Raw genomic sequence first — 23,063 nt, 5'->3', positions numbered from 1 at the left:
ACAAATAATGCATGAAAATATACTTCATTTCTTAAATTAAGTAATTACTTATTTAACCATCTTGTCTAAGAGAAAAAAAAGCAAAAAATAATAATAAATAATCTTTTGGCAGCTGTAAATGCTGAAAACACTACCACATGATACGTCAAATTCCTATTTGAACAATGAAATTATACAGATATTCCTATCTAAACTAGAGTAAAGGAAAGATAAATGTAAACTGTGACACTAATGATACCTACTATGCAAGAAAGAGGGTAATTTGAAATCATTTTCATCCCATTGCACAAATTTCATTCCCTATAACTATATGCTAACTTTATATAAAGTTTAGCCAACAGCTCCTCACTCCAGAGCTTCCAAAATGTAAATTTATTGCCAGTAATAATAAAACCACCTTACTACTTTTGGTGGCACTTCCCTGCTATTAAGTTTATCTCATTTGAGACCCATAACAATCCTTTGAGGTAGGCAAAGGTGGAATGAGTTCGTTTCATCATTTGTAAAATGAAGCAGGTAGATCATATTAAAGGTTTTCAAATATATGTATCATAATTCTAGTGGTTCTGACAAAAACACCTCACAGACCAGGGAGTGTCAGGCAGAAGGCAAGTAGGGATTCACACCTTTCCCCTTAACTTCAACTCACGGAATGCTCATTATCTTTTTTATATTTTGGGTTTATGAGCAGCATTTTATTTTTAAGAAAGGGTTACAGAGCTTATATGACATTTATATCCCTTTCAGCTTCCATTTTATAGATGAGACAACTGAGACACAGAGAATACAAAGGTCCTAGACAAAGTCAAAGGAAGAAAACGCAAAAGACTTAGGTGAACTTAGACATAGGCTGGTTATTTCTCCTATACTGTATTTCACAGATATAACTGATAAACAAATATTAGCTTTTTAAAAAGTCTCAACTGGCAGGGCACAGTGGCACATGCCTGTAATTGCAGCACTTTGGGAGGCCGAGACAGGAGGATTGCTTGAGTCCAGGAGTTGAAGGTTGCAGTGTGCTATGATGGCACCACTGCACTCCAGCCTGGGCAATAGAGTGAGACCCTGTCGCTAAAGAAGGGAGAAAAAAAAGTCTCAACTGTCCAAAAGGAAGCACATAACACATGCTAAAAGAGACAGAGTTCAGTTCATTTTAATTTGATTTTGATACATTTTTTAAAATTTAAATATGGAAATCAAAATGTTTACCTCTTCTGGAAATTCTTCACTGACCAGAGACATAATCAGTGATGTCTTCCCAACTCTAGCTGTGAAAAGAAAAATCGTTTATTTAATAAAGTGTTTAGGTTCTACATAAGCTCAAGTTCGGCAACCACATAAGGAAGTCTGTTACTCATTGGCTAAAATCTAAGGCATCCAAATTATCAAGTTGTAGTACAATACGTAAAAGCATATCTTTATGTTTAGAAAAGTCACATATACTAGTTTTTAAAAACTTGCCAAAATATATTCTGTAAAAGTACAAATCCTTCCTAACATCCTCTACTAACATTTTAATATTCTCCCAGATTTTTCCTATACTTATATTAACTTGCAGTATTTTACCACAATGGAATCATAGTTATCACATTACTTTGCAATTTTCTTTTATCACTTAATTATGCATTTGGGCAGTATTTCATGTCAGTACATAAAAACTCCTAGGAGAAGAGAAGACAAAAGTTACTGGTTAATGGGTATATAGTTTTTGTTGAGGATAATAAAAAAGTTTGAAGTACAGATAGTGGTGATGGTTATAAAACATTATGAATAAATTTAATGCTGCTGAACTGTATACTTACAAACAGTTAAAATGATAATTGTTACATGTATTTTAACCAATTTTTAAAAGCGGCAATAATAAACCCATTTTATATTAATATTTTTTTAAATCTTTTTTTTTTTGTGAGATGGAGTCTCACTCTGTTGGCTAGGCTAGAGTGCAATGGCGCAATCTTGGCTCACTGCAATCTCTACCACCTGGGTTCAAGAGATTCTCGTGCCTTAGCCTCCCAAGTTGCTGGGATTATAGGCATGTGTCATCACATCCAGATAATTTTTGTATTTTTAGTAGAGACAGGGTTTCCTCATGTTGGCCAGGCTGGTCTTGAATCCCTGACCTCAGGTGATCTGCCTGCCTCGGCCTCCCAAAGTGCTGGGATTACAGGCATGAGCTACTGCGCCCAGCCATCCTGCATTATTTTTGATAGTTGTATTAGAATCCACTGTATGATGTATTATAATTTATTAAAATACACTCTTAACAAGGAACGTTGGAATGGTTTCCAAGTTTTAACTTTTTTTTTTTTTTGATTCAGGGTCCCACTCTGATTGCCCAAGCTGGAGTGCGGTGGTGTGATTTTTTTTGGCTCACTGCAGCCTCGAGCTCCCCAGGCTCCGGTGATTCTCCCACTTCAGCCTCCCGAGTAGCTGGGACTACAGGCAGATGCCACTACAACCAGCTAACTTTTTTGTATTTTTAATAGGGACAGGGTTTCGTCATGTTGCCCAGGCTGGTCTCAAACTCCTGGACTCAAGCAATCCACCTGCCTCAGCCTCCCAAAGTGCTGGCATTACAGGTGTGAGCCACCGCACCTGGCCCTAAGTTTTCACTTTTGTAAACAATGCAATAATTAGTATTTCTACAGAATAAATTCCTAGAAGTAGAACTCAAGTTAGTGCACAAGATCTTTTTTATTTTTAACTGATGTTGTTAAATTATCTCCAAAAATGAATAAACCAATTTACATCCTCATAAACAGAATATCAGAGTGCTCATTTCTCTGCATCTCTCCATTCTTTCTTCCATAGAGCATCATATTTAAAGGGTTAGTAACAAGGTAAAAGCAAAGAAAGTCTCCTGTTACATTTTCTATTCTAGCAATTTTTTTATACACAAACTTTAAAATCTTAACTTTTATTATGAAATTTGACTTCTATTCCCATCACTTTCTGATCATATAATTACTACTGTTAGACATCCAAGTCATCAACTAAATCCTTTTGTGAATCTAGAGGAAAACAGTCCACATGCTTACTAATCTCTGCCATTATCAACAAATTACAGTTTCCAAAATTAAAGTCTAAATATAAAAGAAATGCAATTTTTTGAGTTAAGAAAAGTCACATTCCCTTCTTAAATGATTAAAAGTAAGGGTGAACACAAGTCAAGTCTCTGGGAAAATAATGAATGTCTGGAACACAGGAAGGAGAGTGAAAACAGCTTAGAGAGGGCTATGAACAACCAAGTACCGCTGGTAGACGGATAGATTAGATGATTTAACAGGTGTCTTCTAGCTCTGATTTCTACAGGCCTTTTCAATTGACTTGTGTAAGAAGGTTTAGGCCTTTTTCAAATGGCTGACCACAGGTCACATTTCACGGAGTTCTGATGATGTCCGTGAATCTGTCATCATAGAACTGCTAGAATCTTGTTAACAATGTCAGTTTATTCATTTCCCCAGAAAATTTTCAGATAAAGAACCTGGGATCCAGAGACAGTCATTTTCTTCAAGTCTTACTAAAAGATTAGTTGCAGATTTAAGAAAATAACCCAGCTCCTGATGGCCAAGCCAATGCTTTCTCTTTCTTATGCCATACTTTAAAAAATATTGCTAATACAAGTTAACAACACCGAAAGGGAATGGTGACCTCTAAAGCCATGCATCAGAATAACTTATGAGGCTTATATATAATATATATAAAAATATATTATATATAAATATTATATATTACATATGTGTGTGTATTATATATTACATATATGTGTGTGTGTGTGTATATATATGTGTGTGTGTGTATATATATATATATATATGTCTGGTGCAGTGGCTCATGCCTATAATCCCAGCACTTTGTGAGGCTGAAGTGGGAGGACTACTTGAGGCCAGGAGTTCAAGACCAGCCTAGGTAACATAGTGAGACCCTATCTCTACAAAACAGTTTTTTAAAAATTAGCCAGGTGTGGTGTTACACACTTGTAGTCCCAGCTACTTGGGAGGCTGAGGCGGGAGGACTGCTTGAGCCCAGGAGTTGGAGGCCACAGTGCACCATGATCTTACCATTGCAATCCAGCCAGGGTGACATGGTGAAACTCTGTCTGGAGGAAAAAATATATGCATGTGTATGTGAGAGAGAGAGAGAGAGTGTGTGTGTGTGTGCATGCGCACTTTTCTTTTTCTTTTTCTCCTTTGAGATGGGGGTCTCTGTCACCTAGGCTGGAGCACAGTGGGATGATCATAGCTCACTGTAGCCTCAAACTCCTGGGCTCAAGCAATCCTCCTGCCTTAGCCTCCTGAGTAGCTAGTACTACAGGCCATGCCGCCACATCCAGTGAATTTTTTAATTCTTTGTAGGGACAGGGTCTCACCATGTTGCCCAGGATGATCTTAAACTCCTGGCCTCAAGCAATACTCCTGTCTTGGTCTCCCAAGTTGCTGGTATTATAGGACCCAACCAAGATTTTCAATGTAGATGAAACAGCCTTATATCAGAAGAAGATGCCATGGATAGCTAGAGAGCAGACATCAATGCCTGGTTTCAAAGCTTAAAAGGATAGGCTGACTCTTGTTAGGGGCTAATGCAGGTTGCTGCCCTCAAGTGGAAGCCAGTGGTCATTTGCCATTCTGAAAATCCTAGGGCCCTTAAAAATCATGCTCAATCTGGCCAGGCATGGTGGCTCACACCTGTAATCCCAGCTACTCGGGAGGCTCCACTAAAAATACAAAAATTAACTGGGCATTGTGGTGGGTGCCTATAGTCCCAGCTACTCAGGAGGCTGAGGCAGGAGAATGGTGTGAACCCGGGAGGCGGAGCTTGCAGTGAGCCGAGATTGCACCACTGGACTCCAGCCTGGGTGACAGAGCGAGACTCTGTCTCAAAAAAAAAAAAAAAAAAAAAATTATGCTCAATCTATTCTGCCTATGCTCTATAAATGGAATAACAAAGCCTGGAGGACAGCACATCTGTTTAGAGAATGGTTTACTGAATATTTTAAGCCTACTGTTGAGACCTACTCCTCAAAAAAAAAAAAAAATTCCTTTCAAAATATTACTGCTCACTGACAATACACCTGGTCACCCAAGAGCTCAGATGGAGACATACAAGGAGATTATTTTCGTGCCTGCTAACATGACATCCAGTCTGCAGTCCATGGTTCAAGGAGTAATTATAACTTTCAAGCCTTATTATTTAGGCTTACTATTTACAAGCCTATATATAGCTGCCATAGATAGTGATTCCTCTGATGGATGTGGGCAAAGTAAACTAAAAACCTTCTGGAAATAATTCACCATTCTAGATGCCATTAAGAACATTCGTGATTCATAGGAGGAGATCAAAGTAACATTATCAGGAGTTTGGAAGAAGTTAGTTCCAACCCTCACGTGACTTTGAGGGATTCAAGACCTCAATGAAGGAATTGCAGATATGGTGGAAATAGCAAGAAAAGAGCTAGAATTAGAAGTGAAGCCTAAAAATGTGACTAAACTGCTGCAATCTCATAATAAAACTTGAACAGATGAAGAGTTTATTATGGAGCAAAGAACGTGGTTTCTTGAGACAGAATCTACTGGTGAAGATGCTGTGAGCAATATTGAAATGACAACAAAGGACTTGGAATATTACACAAACTTAGTTGATAAAGCAGCAGTAGGGTTTGAGAGGACTGACTCCAATTCTGAAAGAAGTTCCACTGTGGCTAAAATGCTATTAAATGGCATCACATGCTACAGAGAAATCTTTAGTGAAAGGAAGAGTCAATTGATGCAGCAAACATCATAGTTGTCTTATTTTAAGAAACTGCCACAGCCACCCCAGCCTTCAGCAATCACCACCCTAATCAGTCAGCAGCCACCAACCCTGAGGCAAGACTCTCCACCAGCAAAAAGGTTACAACTCACTGAAGGCTCAGATGATTATTAGCATTTTTTGACAATAAAGCATTTTTAAATTAAGGTATGTACATTTTTTAGACATTACATTACACACTTAACAGACTACAGTACAGCATGAACATAACTTTTTTTTTTTGAGATAGAGTCTTGCTCTGTCACCCAGGCTGGAGTGCAGTGGCACAATCTTGGCTCACTGCAACCTCTGCCACCAAGGTTCAAGCGATTTTCATGCCTCAGTCACTCGAGTGGCTGAGATTCCAAGCATGTGCCACCATGTCTGGCTATATTTTTTTGTATTTTTCGTAGAGATGGGGTTTCGCCTTGTTGGCCATGCAGGTCTCAAACTCCTGGTCTCAGGAGATCCGCCCACCTTGGCATCCCAAAGTGCTGGAATTACAGGCATGTGCCACCGCACCTAGCCTATAAACATAGCTTATATGCACTGGGAAAACAAAAAAATTTGTGAGCCACTTTACTGTGGTAGTGTAGAACCAAACTCACAGTATCTCTGAGGTATGCCTGTTTATTTATTTATATATGAGTACAGACTAACAGATTCCTATATCATCCTATTATTTTATGGTTTGTCATTATTTGGAGGTTCAAGTTCCATTTTACTTCTAAAAATGACATTTATGCAGGTATAAGTCAACATGAGCAACAGGATCCCATTTTAAAGATAAATATGTATGTGCATAGAAAAAACCCTGGATGAATATATTATACTAAAGTGGTTATCTTGGAAAATAAACACAAAGTTTTTGTAACTAGAAAAGATCAGTAACTTTTTTTTTTTTTTTTGAGACAGGGTCTCTCTCAATCACTCAGGCTGGAGTGCAGTGGCACGATCTTGGTTCACTGCAACTTCCGCCTCCCAGGTTCAAGCCATTCTTGTGCCTCAGCCTCCTAAGTAGCTGATTATAGGCATGTGCCACCATGCCTGGCTAATTTTTGTATTTTTTTTTTTTTTTTTTTGAGACCAAGTCTCGCTCTGTCGCCCAGGCTGGAGTGCAGTGGCATGATTTCGGCTCACTGCAAGCTCCGCCTCCCGGGTTTACGCCATTCTCCTGCCTCAGCCTCCCGAGTAGCTGGGACTACAGGCGCCTGCCACCACGCCTGGCTAATTTTTTGTATTTTTAGTAGAGACGGGGTTTCACCGTGTTAGCCAGGATGGTCTCGATCTCCTGACCTTGTGATCCGCCTGCCTCGGCCTCCCAAAGTGCTGGGATTACAGGCATCAGCCACAGTGCCCAGCCCTGTTTTTTTTTTTTTTTTTTTTTTTTGCTGTTGTTGTTAGTAGAGAGGGAGTTTCACCATGTTGGCCAGGCTGGTCTTCAACTCCTGGCCTGAAGTGATCCACCTGCCTTGGCCTCCCTAAGTGCTGGGATTACAGGTGTGAGCCACCACGCCCAGCTTATTTATTTATTTTTGAGACAGGGTCTCACTCTGCCGCCCAGGCTGAAGTGCAGTGGCATCATCACAGATCACTGTAGTTTTGACCTTCCAGGCTCAAATGATCCTCCCACCTCAGCCTCCTGGGTAGCTGGGACTACAGGTGTGCACTACTATATCTGGCTAATTTTTTGTATTTTTAGTAGAGACAGGGTTTCACTATGTTGCCCAGGCTGGTCTTGAATTCCTGGGCTCGACATCCACCACCTCAGCCTCCCAAAGTGCCGGGACTACAGGTGTAAGCCACCACGTCCAGCCTCAGTAAGTATTATTTTTAAAGTCCATTTTTGGTATTAAAAATTGGGATGTTAGGCTGGGCATGGTGGCTCACCCTGTAATTCTAGCACTTTGGGAGGCTGAGGTGGGTGGATCATGAGGTCAAAAGATCAAGACCATCCTGGTCAACATGGTGAAACCCTGTCTCTACTAAAAATACAAAAATTAGCTGGGCATGGTGGCACATGCCTGTAGTCCCAGCTGCTTGGGAGGCTGAGGCAGGAGAATTGCTTGAACCTGGGAGGCGGAGGCTGCAGTGAGCCAAGATCACGCCACTGCACTCCAGCCTGGCGACAGAGCAAGACTCCATCTAAAAAAAAAAAAAAAATTGGGATGTTAAAAATGACAACTAAAATTTACCCAAAAGTTGACAGGTTAAATGCATTCTTTCATCCTTTGATAAATATTTCTTGAGCAATTCTATAAGGCAGGCACTATTTTATTTTTTTTTTAGATGGAGTCTCACTCTATTGGCAGGCTGGAGTGCCCTGGCGCAATCTTGGTTCACTGCAACTTCCGCCTCCAGGATTCAAGCAATTCTCCTGCCTCAGCCTCCCTAGTAGCTGGGACTACAGGTGCACGCCACCACATCTGGCTAATTTTTGTATTTTTATTAGAGACGGGGTTTCACCATGTTGGCCAGGATGGTCTCGATCTCTTGACCTCATGACCTCATGATCCACCTGCCTTGGCCTCCCAAAGTGCTGGGATTACAGGGGTGAGCCACCACGCCCGTCCGCCAGGCACTATTCTTGATCCTGGGGATACCACTGATCATGGCCACTAGGTCCTCTCTACTTTTACATTACATTGTAACAGACTTAGATAGTTACCACCAATATAGTTAACATTTTGTTTTTTTTTTTTCCTTTCTTTTTTTTTTTGAGACGGAGTCTTGCTCTGTCACCCAAGCTGGAGTGCAGTGGCACGATCTCAGCTCACTGCAACCTCTGCCTCCCAGATTCAAGTGATTCTCCTGCCTCAGCCTCCCAAGTAGCTGGGATTACAGGTGCGCACCACTACGCTGGCTAATTTTTGTATTTTTAGTAGAGATGGGATTTGACCACATTGGCCAGGCTGGTCTCGAACTCCTGACCTTGTAATCTGCCCACCTTGGCCTCCCAAAATGCTGGGATTACCAGGCGTGAGCCACCACACCCAGCCTTGGTTAACATTCTTTTTACATATCTGGATAAAAAGAAAAATTTTTAAAATGTACCATCTCCGATTCATCATTCTTCTGCATTTAGCCATCAAGATCTGTCAAATTTTCCTTTGAAATTTTTAATATTCATTCCTTCCCTCACTGTTCCCCTATTTCCCTAATTATGGTACTTTTATTGAAAAATCTCCCAGTCCCAAATTTCCTATCCCTTTCTCCAGTCTCTCTCCTCATTAATCTACCAACAATACAAATGCTGGTCCATTTTTCTTACATGCTCTTTTCATTTTCTAACTCACCTGATCAAATGCTTTCTTTGACTCTCAATTATCTACCACATCAAAATGAAATCATTCTACTTGCCTTTGAATATCATAAATAATCTATCCCTAGCTCACCTACCTAATCTCATTTCCCACTATCCCCCACTCAATTTGCTCAAATAAGGCCATTCTGCATTGTTTAAGTGCAAACAAGCCACAATAAATCCTGCCCACCTCACACAGTTTCCCTCATCTAAACGTCATTCCTGCTTTCCCCTCTACTTTTCCAAATGTTATTAATAATTATCTTTCAAGGATGGTTCAAATTCTACCTATAGCTCTTATTTCCTCCACTTCCTCCTTTGAACTACTTCTGTGCCACATAATTTATATTAAATTATAACTTAAATTTATACCCAAGATACATACTTAATATGTATGAGTCTACATTGACACAATAACCAAATATTTGGAAACATTTGGATAGTGAACAAAATTTTCCAATTTTACACGAATGGGAAAAGGGCCTCTAGCACATCAACCAGACTGAATCATCTGATTTGATTTCACCTGGCCCAAGCACAGTGGTACTGCTGTATTTTCAGCATCACCACTAAGGAAACTGGTCCCACCTCCTGGAGATTCTGGAACTAGCATTCAAAGATTTTCTTAACAGCAACCGGAGAACTGGGAATAACGGGTAACTGCTGAGGCAGTTAAAATATAAACATATGCTAAAATTACTGTGTTCAATTTGTTTTTAGTAAAAAAATGTTAAAATTTCAAATAATATATAGTAGGGAATGATATAACATAGAATACATCCGGTCTTTGTCCCCAGCTTCTGGCACAGAGCATCAGAATCCCTTGGAATTTCCTGAATGATAGGAGTGTCTTTTATTATGATTAATGAGTCCCTTTCAACCATACTTGAGTTCATCCTAATGAGGTGACTCATGTTGGGAGGAGGGGGCAACAGAGCATGCTAGCAGGATGGGAGCTGGTCACCAGAAAAACCAACTACATGATTAGAGGGTCAGAACTCTCAGCCCCACCCCAAAACCTCCAACAGGGAAAGAGCTGGAGTCAAGCACGTGGCCAATGACTTGAATCATGTCTACCTACTGAAAACCCATATAAAAACTCCGAACATCAAAGCTCAGGAGAGCTTCCTGGTTGGTGAACAGGTCAATGTACCAGGAAGGTGGTGCACCCTGACCCTACAGAGAAAGAAGTTCCTGAGCTCGGGACCCTTCCAGGCCTTTCGCCACGTACCTCTTCAATCTGGTTGTTCATTTGTATAATCGTGAATATAGCACTTTCCCGAGTTTTGTGACTCACTCTAGTCTGAGGGGGTAGTAGGAAACCCTGAATTTGTGGTTGGTCAGGCCAAAGTGCATGCTGCTGAAGTAAGGGCAATGTTGTTGGGAACCTTGCTCTTTAACTGGTGGTGAAACTGCCTTTGCAAAATTATGACAGTAAGAGAAATCTGACATAGTTGACTCCATCTTGCTTCTAACCTCCAAGCTGTCCTTGGTCATTCCTGGGAATAGGCCAAGATAACCTTCAGAGGAATTTAAGTTTACTGTTTAATCTTAAAGCAAGAATGATAATAGCACTTCCTAAAACTAAACCACCTTTGTAAAATTAATGAAAGGCCACAAGGTTAGGATTATGTGAGGGACCTGAATTCTGCTAAGATATAGGTGTAAATGATAACCAACCATTGTTCTGGAGGTCAGGAGATTTGTAACTTCCCCAATTACTCCTGTGAATAACATCACTATAATAGAGCCTACAATTGGCATTTTGAGATGTTTTTCATATTTCTGCATTTCTGGTGAAGGACTGACTCTACCAGGACCCACAACTTGTGACTCAATCGATCCTGTGGCCCCCAGTCAGTGGCTGACTGAGTACGAGGAATATTTTCCACATCCCAGTGATTTCATCCTCAACCAATCAACATCCTCCATTCTCTAGCCCCTGCCCACCAAACTATCCTTGAAAAACCCAAACCTCTGAGCCTTCTGGGAGACTAATTTGAGTGATACATCTAGTTCTCCTGCATGGCCAGCCTTGTGTTAATTATTTCTTTACTACAATACTGTGGTCTCGGTGAATTGGTCTGTCTGTGTAGCAGGCAGAAGAACCCACTGGGCAACTATAGTGGATCTGAAGCTAACTCTGAGTGGTGTCAGTGTTACGGGATCCTTGGGGTGTCATTTCACCAACTGGAAACTTCTGTGGCCAGTGGTGCCTTTGTTCAAGTTTTGCTCTGGCCCACTGGGCTCGTTCCACCCACTCAGCCTGGCAGGCTGTGCTCAACTCACACGACCAGCCTGGATCCCACACCTGCCAAAGGTGAGCCAGGCACAAAGTGGTGAGGGATATGTGAGCAAGCATGGGGTCTGACCACTGTGCACAGCCAGGCACGCCAGCTGCTGCTGCGGGGTGGGCAGCTCCAGGTGCCAGCTTGGGCACCATCTCCCTGCGAGGCTGCAACTGGACCAGGCGCATCACAAGCAGCTTCCACAGCTGGCACTGGAGAACACAGTGGTGCCCGGAAGCTTGGCGACTCCAGGAACCACAGGGCCCCAAAGAGGGAGTCACAGCCCTGGCTAAGGGAGCTCCCAGGTCTGGGCTCCCTGAAGGACTGCAGCTCTTCTCCCCTTCTCTACGCTCTCAAGGTAGCAAGCAAGGGGCATGTTTCAGCCCTGTTTGTGTTACAGCTCTTTCAGCCCCACCATTCAGCAGGTCCTAAGTTCTTGTCCTGCATCCAGGAAGAATGAGGTAACAGACAAACGGAGGGTGAGCAAGACAAACAGGAGCTTTACTGAGCGACAGAACAGCTCAGAGGAAACCCACAGTGAGTACCTCCTCTCTGTAGCCAGGGTGTCCCAACAAGTGTTCAGTTCTCAGCAGAGAGGATAGCTCCTCTCTGCTTGGCAGGCTGTCCCGAAGAATGTTCAGCTCTCATCAGAGAGGGTAGTTCCTCTCTGCAGGCAGGTCATCCCAACGTCTCTTCAGTTCTCAGGAGAGAGGGTAGCTCCTCTCTGCAGGCAGATCATCCTGTCATCTCTTCAGCTCTCAGCAGAGAGGGTAGTTCCTCCCTGTAGGCAGGTCATGCTGTCATCTCTCCTGGTCTGGCAGAGTCCGGGGGGGCTTTTTATGGGCCTCAGAGGGAAGGAAGAGTGTGCCGACTGGTCCATGGGCAGCCATGGGAGGACCCACGCCACAAGTTCCCACACTGGTCTGCGGGATCAGCAGCCCAGCCCCCGGGCTTCAGGCCCTCCCCAGCCTGAAGGTGGGGCTTCACGGGGGACCTGCCCCTTTCTGCCCAGGAGCCTGTCTGCCTCCTGCTGGCATTCAAGGCGCCAAGGCCATGCCAAGGGGTACCTGCAGGCCTGCGCCAAGCTGCCCTCAGCCCCCATCTCAGCCTCCCTCCCATGCTCGCCAGTGCCCGAAGTCTGGAGGAGGCCAAAGTGGCAGGGGCCTGGCATGTCACCACTGCCCCAAGCATGCGCACACCCAGCCAGGCTGCAACAGCACCCAGGCTTGGCCCCAACCTCGCTCTGAGATCAGAACGGGCACCAGGAGCAGGGAGAGGCCAGGCAGCAGGAGCAGACACCTCCAAGCCCACAGGCTTCCTGGGCCCCTGAGACTGCAGAGATGCCTGGGTCCACAGCCACGGCTGGGCAGCTGCAGCTGCAACTGGGAGGTGGGGCTCCTGCCTGCTTCCAGCTCCTGCCAGCTCCATGGAGCGCGGCACCGCTCAGGGCCCAGCTCCACCTCGGGGCCCCTCTCTGTCCACCCATCCATGCCTGATTGCACTGCTCCCCTGCCAACGGGTAACTCGGCCTGGCCCCATCATGGTGACTCTCGGGGTATCAGGCTCCAGGGGGCTCCCAGGTGTGGGCTCTGGGGACTACATGCCTCCTCTCCATATTTTCCCTGCAGCAGCAGCAGGCGAGGTACAGGTGGCGTGGCAGCCCTGGCCAACCCCGCACAAACAAACCCGATGATCTTGAGGCTGGCCCCACGAGTCCCAGCTGTGCCTTCAGCCAGGTGCTCATGGGCTCCTGAGACATGGTGTGCGGAGAGGTTGAGGCCATAGTGGAGGCTCCAGGCCTGGAAGCAGGTCCTGCCTGGCCATGTGAGGTAGGAGTGATGCACTCAGCTGCCTCAGGGATGCAGGGCACAGGGGTCCCACCACCACCACTGCTGCCACTGCCTGCGCCTCCCTGCTGCAGCCGATGGCCACTCCAGATAGCCACCACTGCCATCATTAGAAATGAATTGAATTGTATGACACTCAGTTGGTATAGGAAAATTGGTGTTGGAACTCAGAGGGTACGTGAGCTCTGTATTTATCAAAAGAACTTATAGCTAAAATCCTGAGAAATGGCTGGGCATGCTGGCTCATGCCTGTAATCTCAGCACTTTGGGAGGCTGAGGTGGGCGGATCACAAGGTCAAGAGATCAAGACCATCCTGGCCAACATGGTGAAACCCCGTCTCTACTAAAAATACAAAAATTAGCCGGGCGTGGTGGCATGCGCTTGTAGTCCCAGCTACTAGGGAGGCTGCGGCAGGAGAATCGTTTGAAATCAGGAGGCAGAGGTTGCAGTGAGCCGAGATTGCATGGCGCCACTGCACTCCAGCCTGGTGACAGAGCGAGACTCTGTCTCAAAAAACAACAGAGGGAGACTCTGTCTCAAAAAAACAAAAAACAAACAAAAACTGAGAAACACTGTAACAGATTTTTTATCCAAGAGCACTAGTTCCACCTAGACACATGTGTACCCTGCCTGTAACAAACTAGGGAAAACACTAGAACATGCAGGGTATTAACTTATGCTTCTACGTGACCCATCTTTTTTGTCTAGACTCCTACTATTAGTTCATTTTATAATTATTGACCTGATTGTCTTCTAAGAACAAAGTTTTGTTTTACATACTATGTGGGGATAATATGGAAAATATATTAAATAAGACAAGGCTGAGCACAGAGTGGCTCATGCCTGTAATCCCAGCACTTTGGGAGGCTGAGGCAGGCAGATCACTTCAGCCCAGGAGTTTGAGACCAGCCTGGGCAATGTGGCAAGATTCTGTCTCTATAAGAAATACAAAAACTAGCTGGGCCTGGATTCCTAGATACTCAGGAGGCTGAGGTGGGAGGATCACTTGAGCCCAGGAAGTTGAGGCTGCAGTGAGACATGGAAGAGCAAGACCCTGTCTGAAAACAAAACACCCAATCTATAACTTGGTCTCTAGGAGGAAAAAATAATCAGTGATCCAATTAAGACACAGGTATTCTTTTTTTTTTTTCTGGGGGGGCAGGGTGGGAGCGGGGGACAGTCTTGCTATGTTACCCAGGCTGGAGTACAATGGCACGATCTCAGCTCACTGCAACCTCCGCCTCCCGGGTTCAAGTTGATTCTCCTGTCTCTCAGCCTTCTGAATAGCTGGGATCACAGGTGTGCGCCACCACACCTGGCTAATTTTTGCATTTTTAGTAGAAACGGGGTTTCACCATGTTGGCCAGGCTGGTCTTGAACCCTAAACTCATGATGCGCCCGCCTTGACCTCCCAAATGCATTACAGGCATGAGCCACTGTGCCCAGCCAACACATGTATTCTTAACTCTGATTCATTTGTGTAATATCTAGGCAACCTTCCAACATATCACCAGTGATCTCCTGAAGGACTTCTTAAACCTCCTTGATGTCACATTTCCTACTGAAGATCTCCAGAAAGATTAAGAAACAAATATTTCATTATAACCTATAGGAAACTCCTCAAGGGCAGAAAACATGTCTTTCTTGTTTACTGTTGAATAACAGTAGCTCCAGCTCCCATGGCAATTAATAAATGCAGCTGTATAGCTTGGTGGTTAGGAGCACAAATTTGAAGCTCAGGAAAGCGGATGATTACTTCAGAGGGAAAGAGAGGACAATGTCATGGGAAGGGAGCTTCAAATGATTGGTAATACTTTATTTCTTAAGCTGGGTGTTGGGTATTTGTCATATTATTCTTTATTACCTTTTACATAAATATTTAATCAAAAAAGAAAAGAAGAAAAAACAGGCTTTGGAACTACACAGAATTGAGCTGAAATCTTAGTTCCAGCACTTACTAGCTGTGCTTCCTCAGGCAAGTCATCAAGCCTGCTTATTCATCTATAAAATACTGGCCAGCCTCATAGAATTGTTAAGAGGATTAATCAAGATGAGAGCTATATAATGCTTAGCACAACACCTGTCGCACATTAAGTACACAAATGGTAAATGTCATGACGATGATCAGTTTGAATTAAGGGTGTTAAAATGAGCACTGGCCTGGGGCAGAAAATCTGGATTCAGGAACTGGCTTTTGCCATTAACAGTATGACCCTGAGTTACAACTCTCTCTGGGCCTCAATTTTTCTCACCAGTTAAATCCGTTAAAAAAAGAAAAGGTGGGGATAGGTGGACTAGATGTTATCTAAATGCTTACAGCATATGCTTAAACTTCCATGGAGCACACCTAGAAAACAGGTCTGTAACATGAGAAAAAGTGCACATTAACATTAAGGGCTGGGCATGGCAGCTCATGCCCATAATCCCAGCATTTTGGGAGGCTGAGGTGAGGGGATCACTTGAACCCAGAAGTTCAAAACCAGCCTAGGCGACACAGTGAGACCCCGTCTCTACCAAAAATAATTTTAAAAATTAGCCAGGCATGGTGGCGTGTGCTTGTAGTCCCAGCTACTTGGGAGGCTCACCTGAGCCCAGGGGGTTGAGGCTGCAGTAAGCCATGATCACACCACTGCACACCAGGCTGGTCCAGGCTGGGTGACACAGCGAGACCCTGTCTCAAAACACACATTCACACACCACTAGGTAAGATATAGTACCCTAGAAATGGCAGAGAGATCTGCAAACTGTATCTGTTTTAACTGTGTGTGGGAAAGTGATTTGGCAGAAACATTTGTCTAGCTACAAGAACAAAGTAGAACTCACCAAGCCAATGTTGGGTCCCGGAATTTTCAGATCTTGCCAACTTACGTGCAACATCTCATAACCCTTTTTCCTTAAATAACTACATTTATCATGCCCTTGCTTAAGGTTCCAGCAATCCCAAACCTTCAGCTAGCTCAAGGTAGTATTCCTGTCAACATTCATAGTAGCTCATCCTGATTCCAGATGATTATGCACGATGGAAGCAAAACACAGATGCTCCTTCACTTATGATGGGATTTCTTCCCAATAAACCTATCATAAGTTGAAAATATAAGTTAAAAATATACTTAGACCAGATGCAGTGGCTCATGTCTGTAATCCCAGCAGTTTGAGAGGCTGAGGTGGGAGAATCACTTGAGCCCAAGAGTTCAAGATCAGCTTGGACAACAAAGTGAGACCCTATGTCTACAGAAAATAAAAAATTCGCCAGGCATGGTGGCACACACCCATAGTCTCAGGTATTCAGGAGGCTAAGGTGGGAGGATTCCTGGAGCCTGGGAAGTCGAAGCTACAGTGAGCCATGACTGAGCCACTGCACTCCAGCTTGGGCAACAGAGTGAGACCTTGTATCAAAAAAAATTTTTTTTTTTTTTTTTTTTTGAGACGGAGTCTCGCTCTGTCGCCCAGGCTGGAGTGCAGTGGCGCAATCTCGGCTCACTGCAAGCTCCGCCTCCTGGGTTCACGCCATTCTCCTGTCTCAGCCTCTCTGAGTAGCTGGGACTACAGGCGTCCGCCACCACGCCCGGCTAATTTTTTTTTTTTTTTGTATTTTTAGTAGAGACGGGGTTTCGCCGTGGTCTCGATCTCCTGACCTCATGATCCGCCCGCCTCGGCCTCCCAAAGTGCTGGGATTACAAGCGTGAGCCACCGCGCCCGGCCTCAAAAAATTTTTTGAAATGTGTTAGGATCCTCCCTGGCAACCAAAACTTAAAAAAAAAAAAAAAAGAAAGAAAAAGAAAAGAAAATGCATTTAGGCTGGGCGCAGTGGCTCACACGTGTAATCCCAGCACTTTGGGAGGCCAAGGCAGGCGAATCACAAGGTCAGGAGACCAAGACCATCCTGGTTAACATGGTGAAACCCTGTCTCTACTAAAAATACAAAAAAATTAGCCGGGTGTGGTGGTGGGCACCTGTAGTCCCAGCTACATGGGAGGCTGAGGCAGGAGAATGGCGTGAACCCGGGAGGCAGAGCTTGCAGTGAGCCAAGACTGCGCCACTGCACTTCATCCAGCCTGGGCGACAGAGCAAGACTCCGTCTCAAAAAAACAAACAAACAAAAAAAGAGAATGCATTTAATGCTAACAACACAGAAAGACAGTCCCTGACTTACCATAGTTGTTTTTCTTTTTCTTTTCTTGAGACAGGATCTTGTTCTGTTGTCCAGGCTGCAGTGCAGTGGTGCATTCACAGCTCACTGCAACCTCAACTTCCTGGCCCCAGGTGATCCTCCTGCCTCAGCCTCTCAAGTAGGTGGGACCACAGGCACACACCACTCCATCATTCAGCTAATTTTTTTTTTTTTTTAGATGGATCCTTGCTCTGTTGCCCAAGCTGGAGTGCACGGCACGATCTCAGCTCACTGCAACCTCTGCCTCCCAGGTTCACGCAATTATCCTGCCTCATCCTCCTGAGTAGCTGGGATTACAGGCGCCTGCCACCATGCCCGGCTAATTTTTTGTATTTGTAGTAAAGACAGGGTTTCACCATGTTGGCCAGGCTGGCCTCGAACTCCTGACCTCAAGTGATCCACCCACCTCAGCCTCCCAAAGTGCCGGGTTTACAAGCATGAGCCACCACACCCAGCCAATTTTTTTTTTTTTTTTTTGAGATGGAGCCTTGCTCTGTCACCCAGGCTGGAGTGCAGTGGTGCCGTCTCTGCTCACTGTAAGCTCTGCCTCCCGGGTTCACGCCATTCTCCTGCCTCAGCCTCCCGAGTAGCTGGGACTACAGGCGCCCGCCACCACACCTGGCTAATTTTTTTGTATTTTTTTTTTTTTTAGTAGAGACAGTTTCATTGTGTTAGCCAGGATGGTCTCGATCTCCTGACCTCGTGATCTGCCCACCTCGGCCTCCCAAAGTGCTGGGATTATAGGCATGAGCCACTGTGCCTGGTTTTTTTTTTTTTTAATTTCTCGTAGAGACGGGGTCTCCCTATGTTGCGCAGGCTGGCCTCAAACCCCTGGGCTTAGGTGGGTCTCTTGCCTTGGCCTCTCAAGTGCTGGGGTTACAGGCATGAGCCATTGTGCCTGGCCCCTTTTCTCTTTCTTTTTTTTTTTTCAGAGACAAAGTCTCACTATGTTGCCCAGATTGCTCTTGAACTTCTGGGCTCAAGCAATCCTCCCGCCTTGGCCTCCCAAAGTTCTGGGACTACAGGTGTGAGCCACCCCACCTGTCCCCTGATTTTTCAACTTTACAATTGGTTTATATGAATAATACACAGCAGACAGAGCTCTGTGTGGATCACAGAATGCCTCTGTTATGAAGTCCCATCAAGTCCACCAAGCCCTGTACTTTATGTAATTTATTTTAGTAGTACTATAACTCCCAGGTACTCAAAACAGCAAGGCCTTTTAAAGGATACAATGCCTGTATAATTTCTGTGACCTCTGAACTTCTGGGCCTGACTATTCCCCGTAGATATGTCTGCTTTTCCTGGAGTGTCTCCATAATCACAACTACCACCAGCATGGATATTTCTAGGAACTTTTCCATTTCTAAAGAGCTATCCTGGATATTTTACTTTTTTTTTTTTTTTTTTTTTTTTGAGACAGGGTCTCACTTTTTGCCCAGGCAAGAGTACAGTGGCATGATCATAGCTCACTGCAGCTTTGAACTCGTGGCTCAAGTGATCCTCTCGCCTAGCTTCCCAAGTAGCTGAGACTACAGGTGCATGCCACCTTACCCAGCTAATTTTAAAAATTGCTTGTACGGATAGGTTCTCATTATGTTCCCCAGACTGGTCTCAAACTTCTAGCCTCCAGCTATCCTCCTGCATTGGCCTCCCAAAGTGCTGGCATTATAGGCATGAGCCACAGAGCCCAGCTACCTGGATATTTCAAATATCTCCATATTCTCATCCTTCATCTACCATATTAAGAATGGCAAAAATGAAGCTGACATTCAATAATTCAGTCCCACTCTAGGTCCATAAGAAATGTGCCTATCTTAATATGCTTAAGACACTGATTCTTCTCATAATCCCCTTTTCAGAATTATCTTTTTAAAATTTTGCTCACGTTCCACCAGTCTAAGGCCCTCACCAGTTTCAGAAAGAAAAAAACCCACCTTTTAGTTCACAGTTCAAAAAACGTTAAACAGGCCAAGTGAGGTGGCTCACGCTTGTAATCTCAGCACTTTGGGAGGCTAAGGCAGGCACATCACTTGAGCCCAGGAGTTCTAGACCAGCCTGGACAACATGGTGAAACTCTATCTCTACAAAAAATTTAAAAATTAGCCAGGCATGGCGATGCATGCCTATATGCAGGTATTGGGAAGGTTGAGATGGGAGAATCACCTGAGCCCAGGAAGTCAAAGCTACAGTGAGCCATGATCACGCCACTACACTCCAGCCTGGACAACAGAGTGAGGCCCTGTCTCAAAAAGAAAAAAAAAAAAAAGGATAAATAATGTGATCAAAATTAAGCCAATCCCCAAGACTGAAAGGCTACTGGTTTCCAAGAAAGCACTTGTTCCTTAATCCCAATCACACAGGATCTCTTAGCACAATTCAGGCTTTCAGGAGATGTTTTGTTCCCCTTGAAGTTCCCTCCCTCACCATGGCCCTTAAAACTCATCCATTCTTCCTCATCTCTCTCTCTTTTTTTTTTCAGAGCAGAAGTGGAAGTTTATTTTAAAAGGCTTTATAAGAGGAAATCAATGAAAAATTTGCTTGCTAGAGACCCAAGCGGGTGCCTGAAGGTCCAAGAGAGAAAAGACCCTCATCTCTCTTCTTAAAACTCATTAGAACAAACTTTTTCCCAGTCACAGTCCCCTTCTGCTTTTCCCATGGACTCCCTATATCTGCAATGATATTTTCAGAACAGATAACCAACATTATGAGGAAATTCAGATTTCTTCACAGCTCTGCTCATTAGTCTGAAGGGCAGTTCTGGCTGCCTTTGTAGCAGCAGGCTCCTGCCAAAGTACAAACCTGCCACCAGGTCTATTCCAGCAGGGCAGGCCTCAGAGATAGGAAAGAAAACACTTTGGCAGGAGAGGAGGTGTCATAAAGACAACAATAATCAAGTAGCTTTACTCACGCTTGAACATACAGACACACAACACAGTGGTAACAAAGAGTGGGGGCAATTCTGTTTAAGTTATTTGTATCAGTCACTATCTTTTAAAGTGTGATTTTAAAAAATTTATTCATATCCTGCCTTATCTGGAAAAGAATTTGAGGTAATTTAGCACTCACTACATTATAAAAAATACCAGCTAGTTTGTGAAGTAATTGTACAGTAAGATCTTCTAAAAATCAAAGAACATGAATCTCTTCCACATTAAAATCCAAGAGTGATTTCCTTTTTTTTTTTTTGTTTGAATCAGAGTCTCGCACTGTCGCTCAGGCTGGAGTGCAATGGTGCAATCTCGGCTCACTGCAACCTCCGCCTCCTGGGTTCAAGCAATTCTCCTGCCTCAGCCTCCAATGTAGCTGGGATTACAGGCGCCCACCACCATGCCCGGCTAATTTTTTGTATTTTTAGTAGGTATGGGGTTTCACTATGTTGGCCAGGCTGGTCTTGAACTCCTGACCTCGTGATCTGCCCACCTCGGCCTCCCAAAGTGCTGGGATTACAGGCGCAAGCCACAGCTCCGGGCCATGATTTCCTTTTTTAAAAAAGTTCATTGAGAGAGAGACATACCACGCAGGACTGAAAATGGTCTAAGGGGATTCATGACAGATTTCAGAAACCATGATGAACAGAATGGCCCCAGAGAATCCCCAACTAGACCCTTTCATCAACATGAATGATTCCAACACGAAGGTGATACCACCACAGGATCCAGCTAGTCCCAGTTTCACTCTGTCATCCAAGCTGGAGTGCAGTAGTACAGTCTTGGCTCACTGCAGCCTCAACCTCCCAGGTTCAAGTGATCCTCCCACCTTAGCCTCCCAAGTATCTGGGACTACAGCAATATGGAGAAGGCATCAAGAACGTACTTCATTCACCTGCCAACAGTATGAAGAGCTAGAAGCTCTGTTTAGCCAGACCATGTTCCCAGATAGAAATCTTCAGGAGAAACTAGCTTTGAAACTCAACCTACCAGAGTCAACAGTCAAGAACCCAGTGTCATGATGAATTGGAGAGGACGTGAAGATGATAACCTGGCTGTTTTCACTCAGGAGAAGCCTAGAATGCCTTCTCCAAGAACAGACCACAATCTCCCCTCTTCCTCCACTCCCAGGCTTGGTTTAGGAACCGGCGATTCAAATTGAAGCAGCAGCAGCAGCAGCAATCAGCAAAGCAACCAAACCAGATACCTTCCATTCAAGAAGAATGTGTCCACCTCCCCCAGAACATCCCCCAATGCTTATGCTTTTTCTCCCGTGGTTTCAGATTTCTACAGCTCCCTTCCACCTCAGCCCTCAGACCCTTCTAATTGGGCATGGAACTCTACCTTCACTGAGAGTCCTACAAGTGACTTCCAAATGCAAGATACTCAGTGGGAGAGGCTGGTGGCCTCAGTTCCTGCTTTGTACTCTGATGCCTATGACATATCCCAAATCATAGAACTGTACAGTCTTCCTGATGAGAATGAGATATCCAGCTATTCTTTCCACTGTCTGTATCAGTATCTCTCACTCACAAAGTACCAGGTAGGAGGACAGGGTTCCTCTCTCAGCACCTTTGCTGGTCTAGCTGTAGGCCTATCTCCCACACAAACCTGGCCTAGTATAAGGCAAGGCTTTGAAGACTACAGTCTAACAGACAGCCTGGAATTCCAGAAAACCTCCAATATGGTAGACTTTGGATTTCTCTGACCAGAGTACTAATAAATATGGACCATTTAGAAAAGAGGTCTTTTTGCATCTTATACATGAAAAAAATTAAGTTGATTAGCAGCAAAAGTTCAAAATTGGAGAGAGAGACAGATTACAGTGAATTTACGGAAAAAAATAGCACATTTTCATCCGTATCATTTTTGTGTTTCCTTTTGGAAGGGCAGTGAAATAACAGCTACTTTAATAAAGGATCAAACAAATGTGACTTAGTTAAAAAATGCTTCAAAATCTAAACTAGGGCTTTTTGCTCTCCTTACGGCCTCCCTACCTAACCCTATGTGAGACTATCAAAGGAATAATAAAGCAGCAAGTGTAAAAGCCACTTTTAAGCTATTTTTTAAAAATTAATATTTTGGCCAGGGGCAATGGCTCACACCTGTAATACCAGCACTTTGGGAAGCTGAGGAACGTGGATCAATTGAGGCCAGGAATTCAAGACCAGCTTGGCCAACATGGCAAAACCCATCTCTACTAAAAAAATACAAAAAATTAGCCACGCGTGATGGCACATGCCTATAATCCCAGCTACTAGGGAGTCTGAGGCAAGAGAATCACTTGAGCTCAGGAGGCGGAGGTTATAGTGAGCTGAGATCATGCCACTGCACTCCATCCTGGGCAACAGAGCGAGACTCTCTTCTCTCTCTCTCTCCCTCTATATACGTGTGTGTGTGTGTATGTGTATATATATGTGTGTGTATATATATATGTGTGTGCGTATATATATGGAACTGCTGGGCTCAAGCAATTCACCTGCCTCGGCCTCCCAAAGTGCTGAGATTACAGGCATGAGCCACCACAGCCAGACTATGCTAATTTTAATTGAGAAATAAATAAGAGTGCCTTAAAGATAATGAAATGTAATGAATATTAAATTCTAAAAACTATTTAAATATGCTTACAATCAAAAAGGTATCTTAATAATGGCAAATATGACATAAACACTACATATTTTTAACTGCTTCAGAAAATAAAGATTGTTTATGAGGAAACAAAAATCCCAAGCTCT

At 44.0% G+C, this 23,063-nt stretch overlaps 1 protein-coding gene and 1 pseudogene across 9 annotated transcripts in view; one reads left to right on the top strand and one right to left on the bottom strand.

The window, feature by feature from the left end:
• RHOT1 (ras homolog family member T1) overlaps positions 1 to 23,063 on the bottom strand; it is a 107,021-nt gene that overhangs the window by 72,768 nt on the left and 11,190 nt on the right. For 7 of the 9 annotated variants that reach the window (XR_008653164.2, XM_055257606.2, XM_055257609.2 and 4 more), the window contains exon 2: positions 1,210 to 1,268. The exons of 1 other annotated variant lie outside the window; for it this stretch is intronic. Coding sequence is in view for 7 of the 8 variants with exons in the window: in XM_055257606.2 (XP_055113581.2) it covers positions 1,210 to 1,268 (59 nt within the window). In the remaining variant the exon portion in view is untranslated. Of the gene's footprint in view, positions 1 to 1,209; positions 1,269 to 11,924; positions 12,161 to 23,063 lie in introns of those variants that run through there. One more of the 9 variants, XM_055257604.2, reaches the window with a different exon arrangement.
• On the top strand, positions 17,864 to 22,036 carry LOC129470155 (arginine-fifty homeobox-like; annotated as a pseudogene).

The sequence above is a fragment of the Symphalangus syndactylus genome, chromosome 20 (genome assembly GCF_028878055.3).
Source record: "Symphalangus syndactylus isolate Jambi chromosome 20, NHGRI_mSymSyn1-v2.1_pri, whole genome shotgun sequence".
Lineage (NCBI taxonomy): Eukaryota > Metazoa > Chordata > Mammalia > Primates > Hylobatidae > Symphalangus > Symphalangus syndactylus.
Note: the sequence above shows the minus strand (reverse complement) of the source record. Positions and strands in the feature narration are given on the sequence as shown.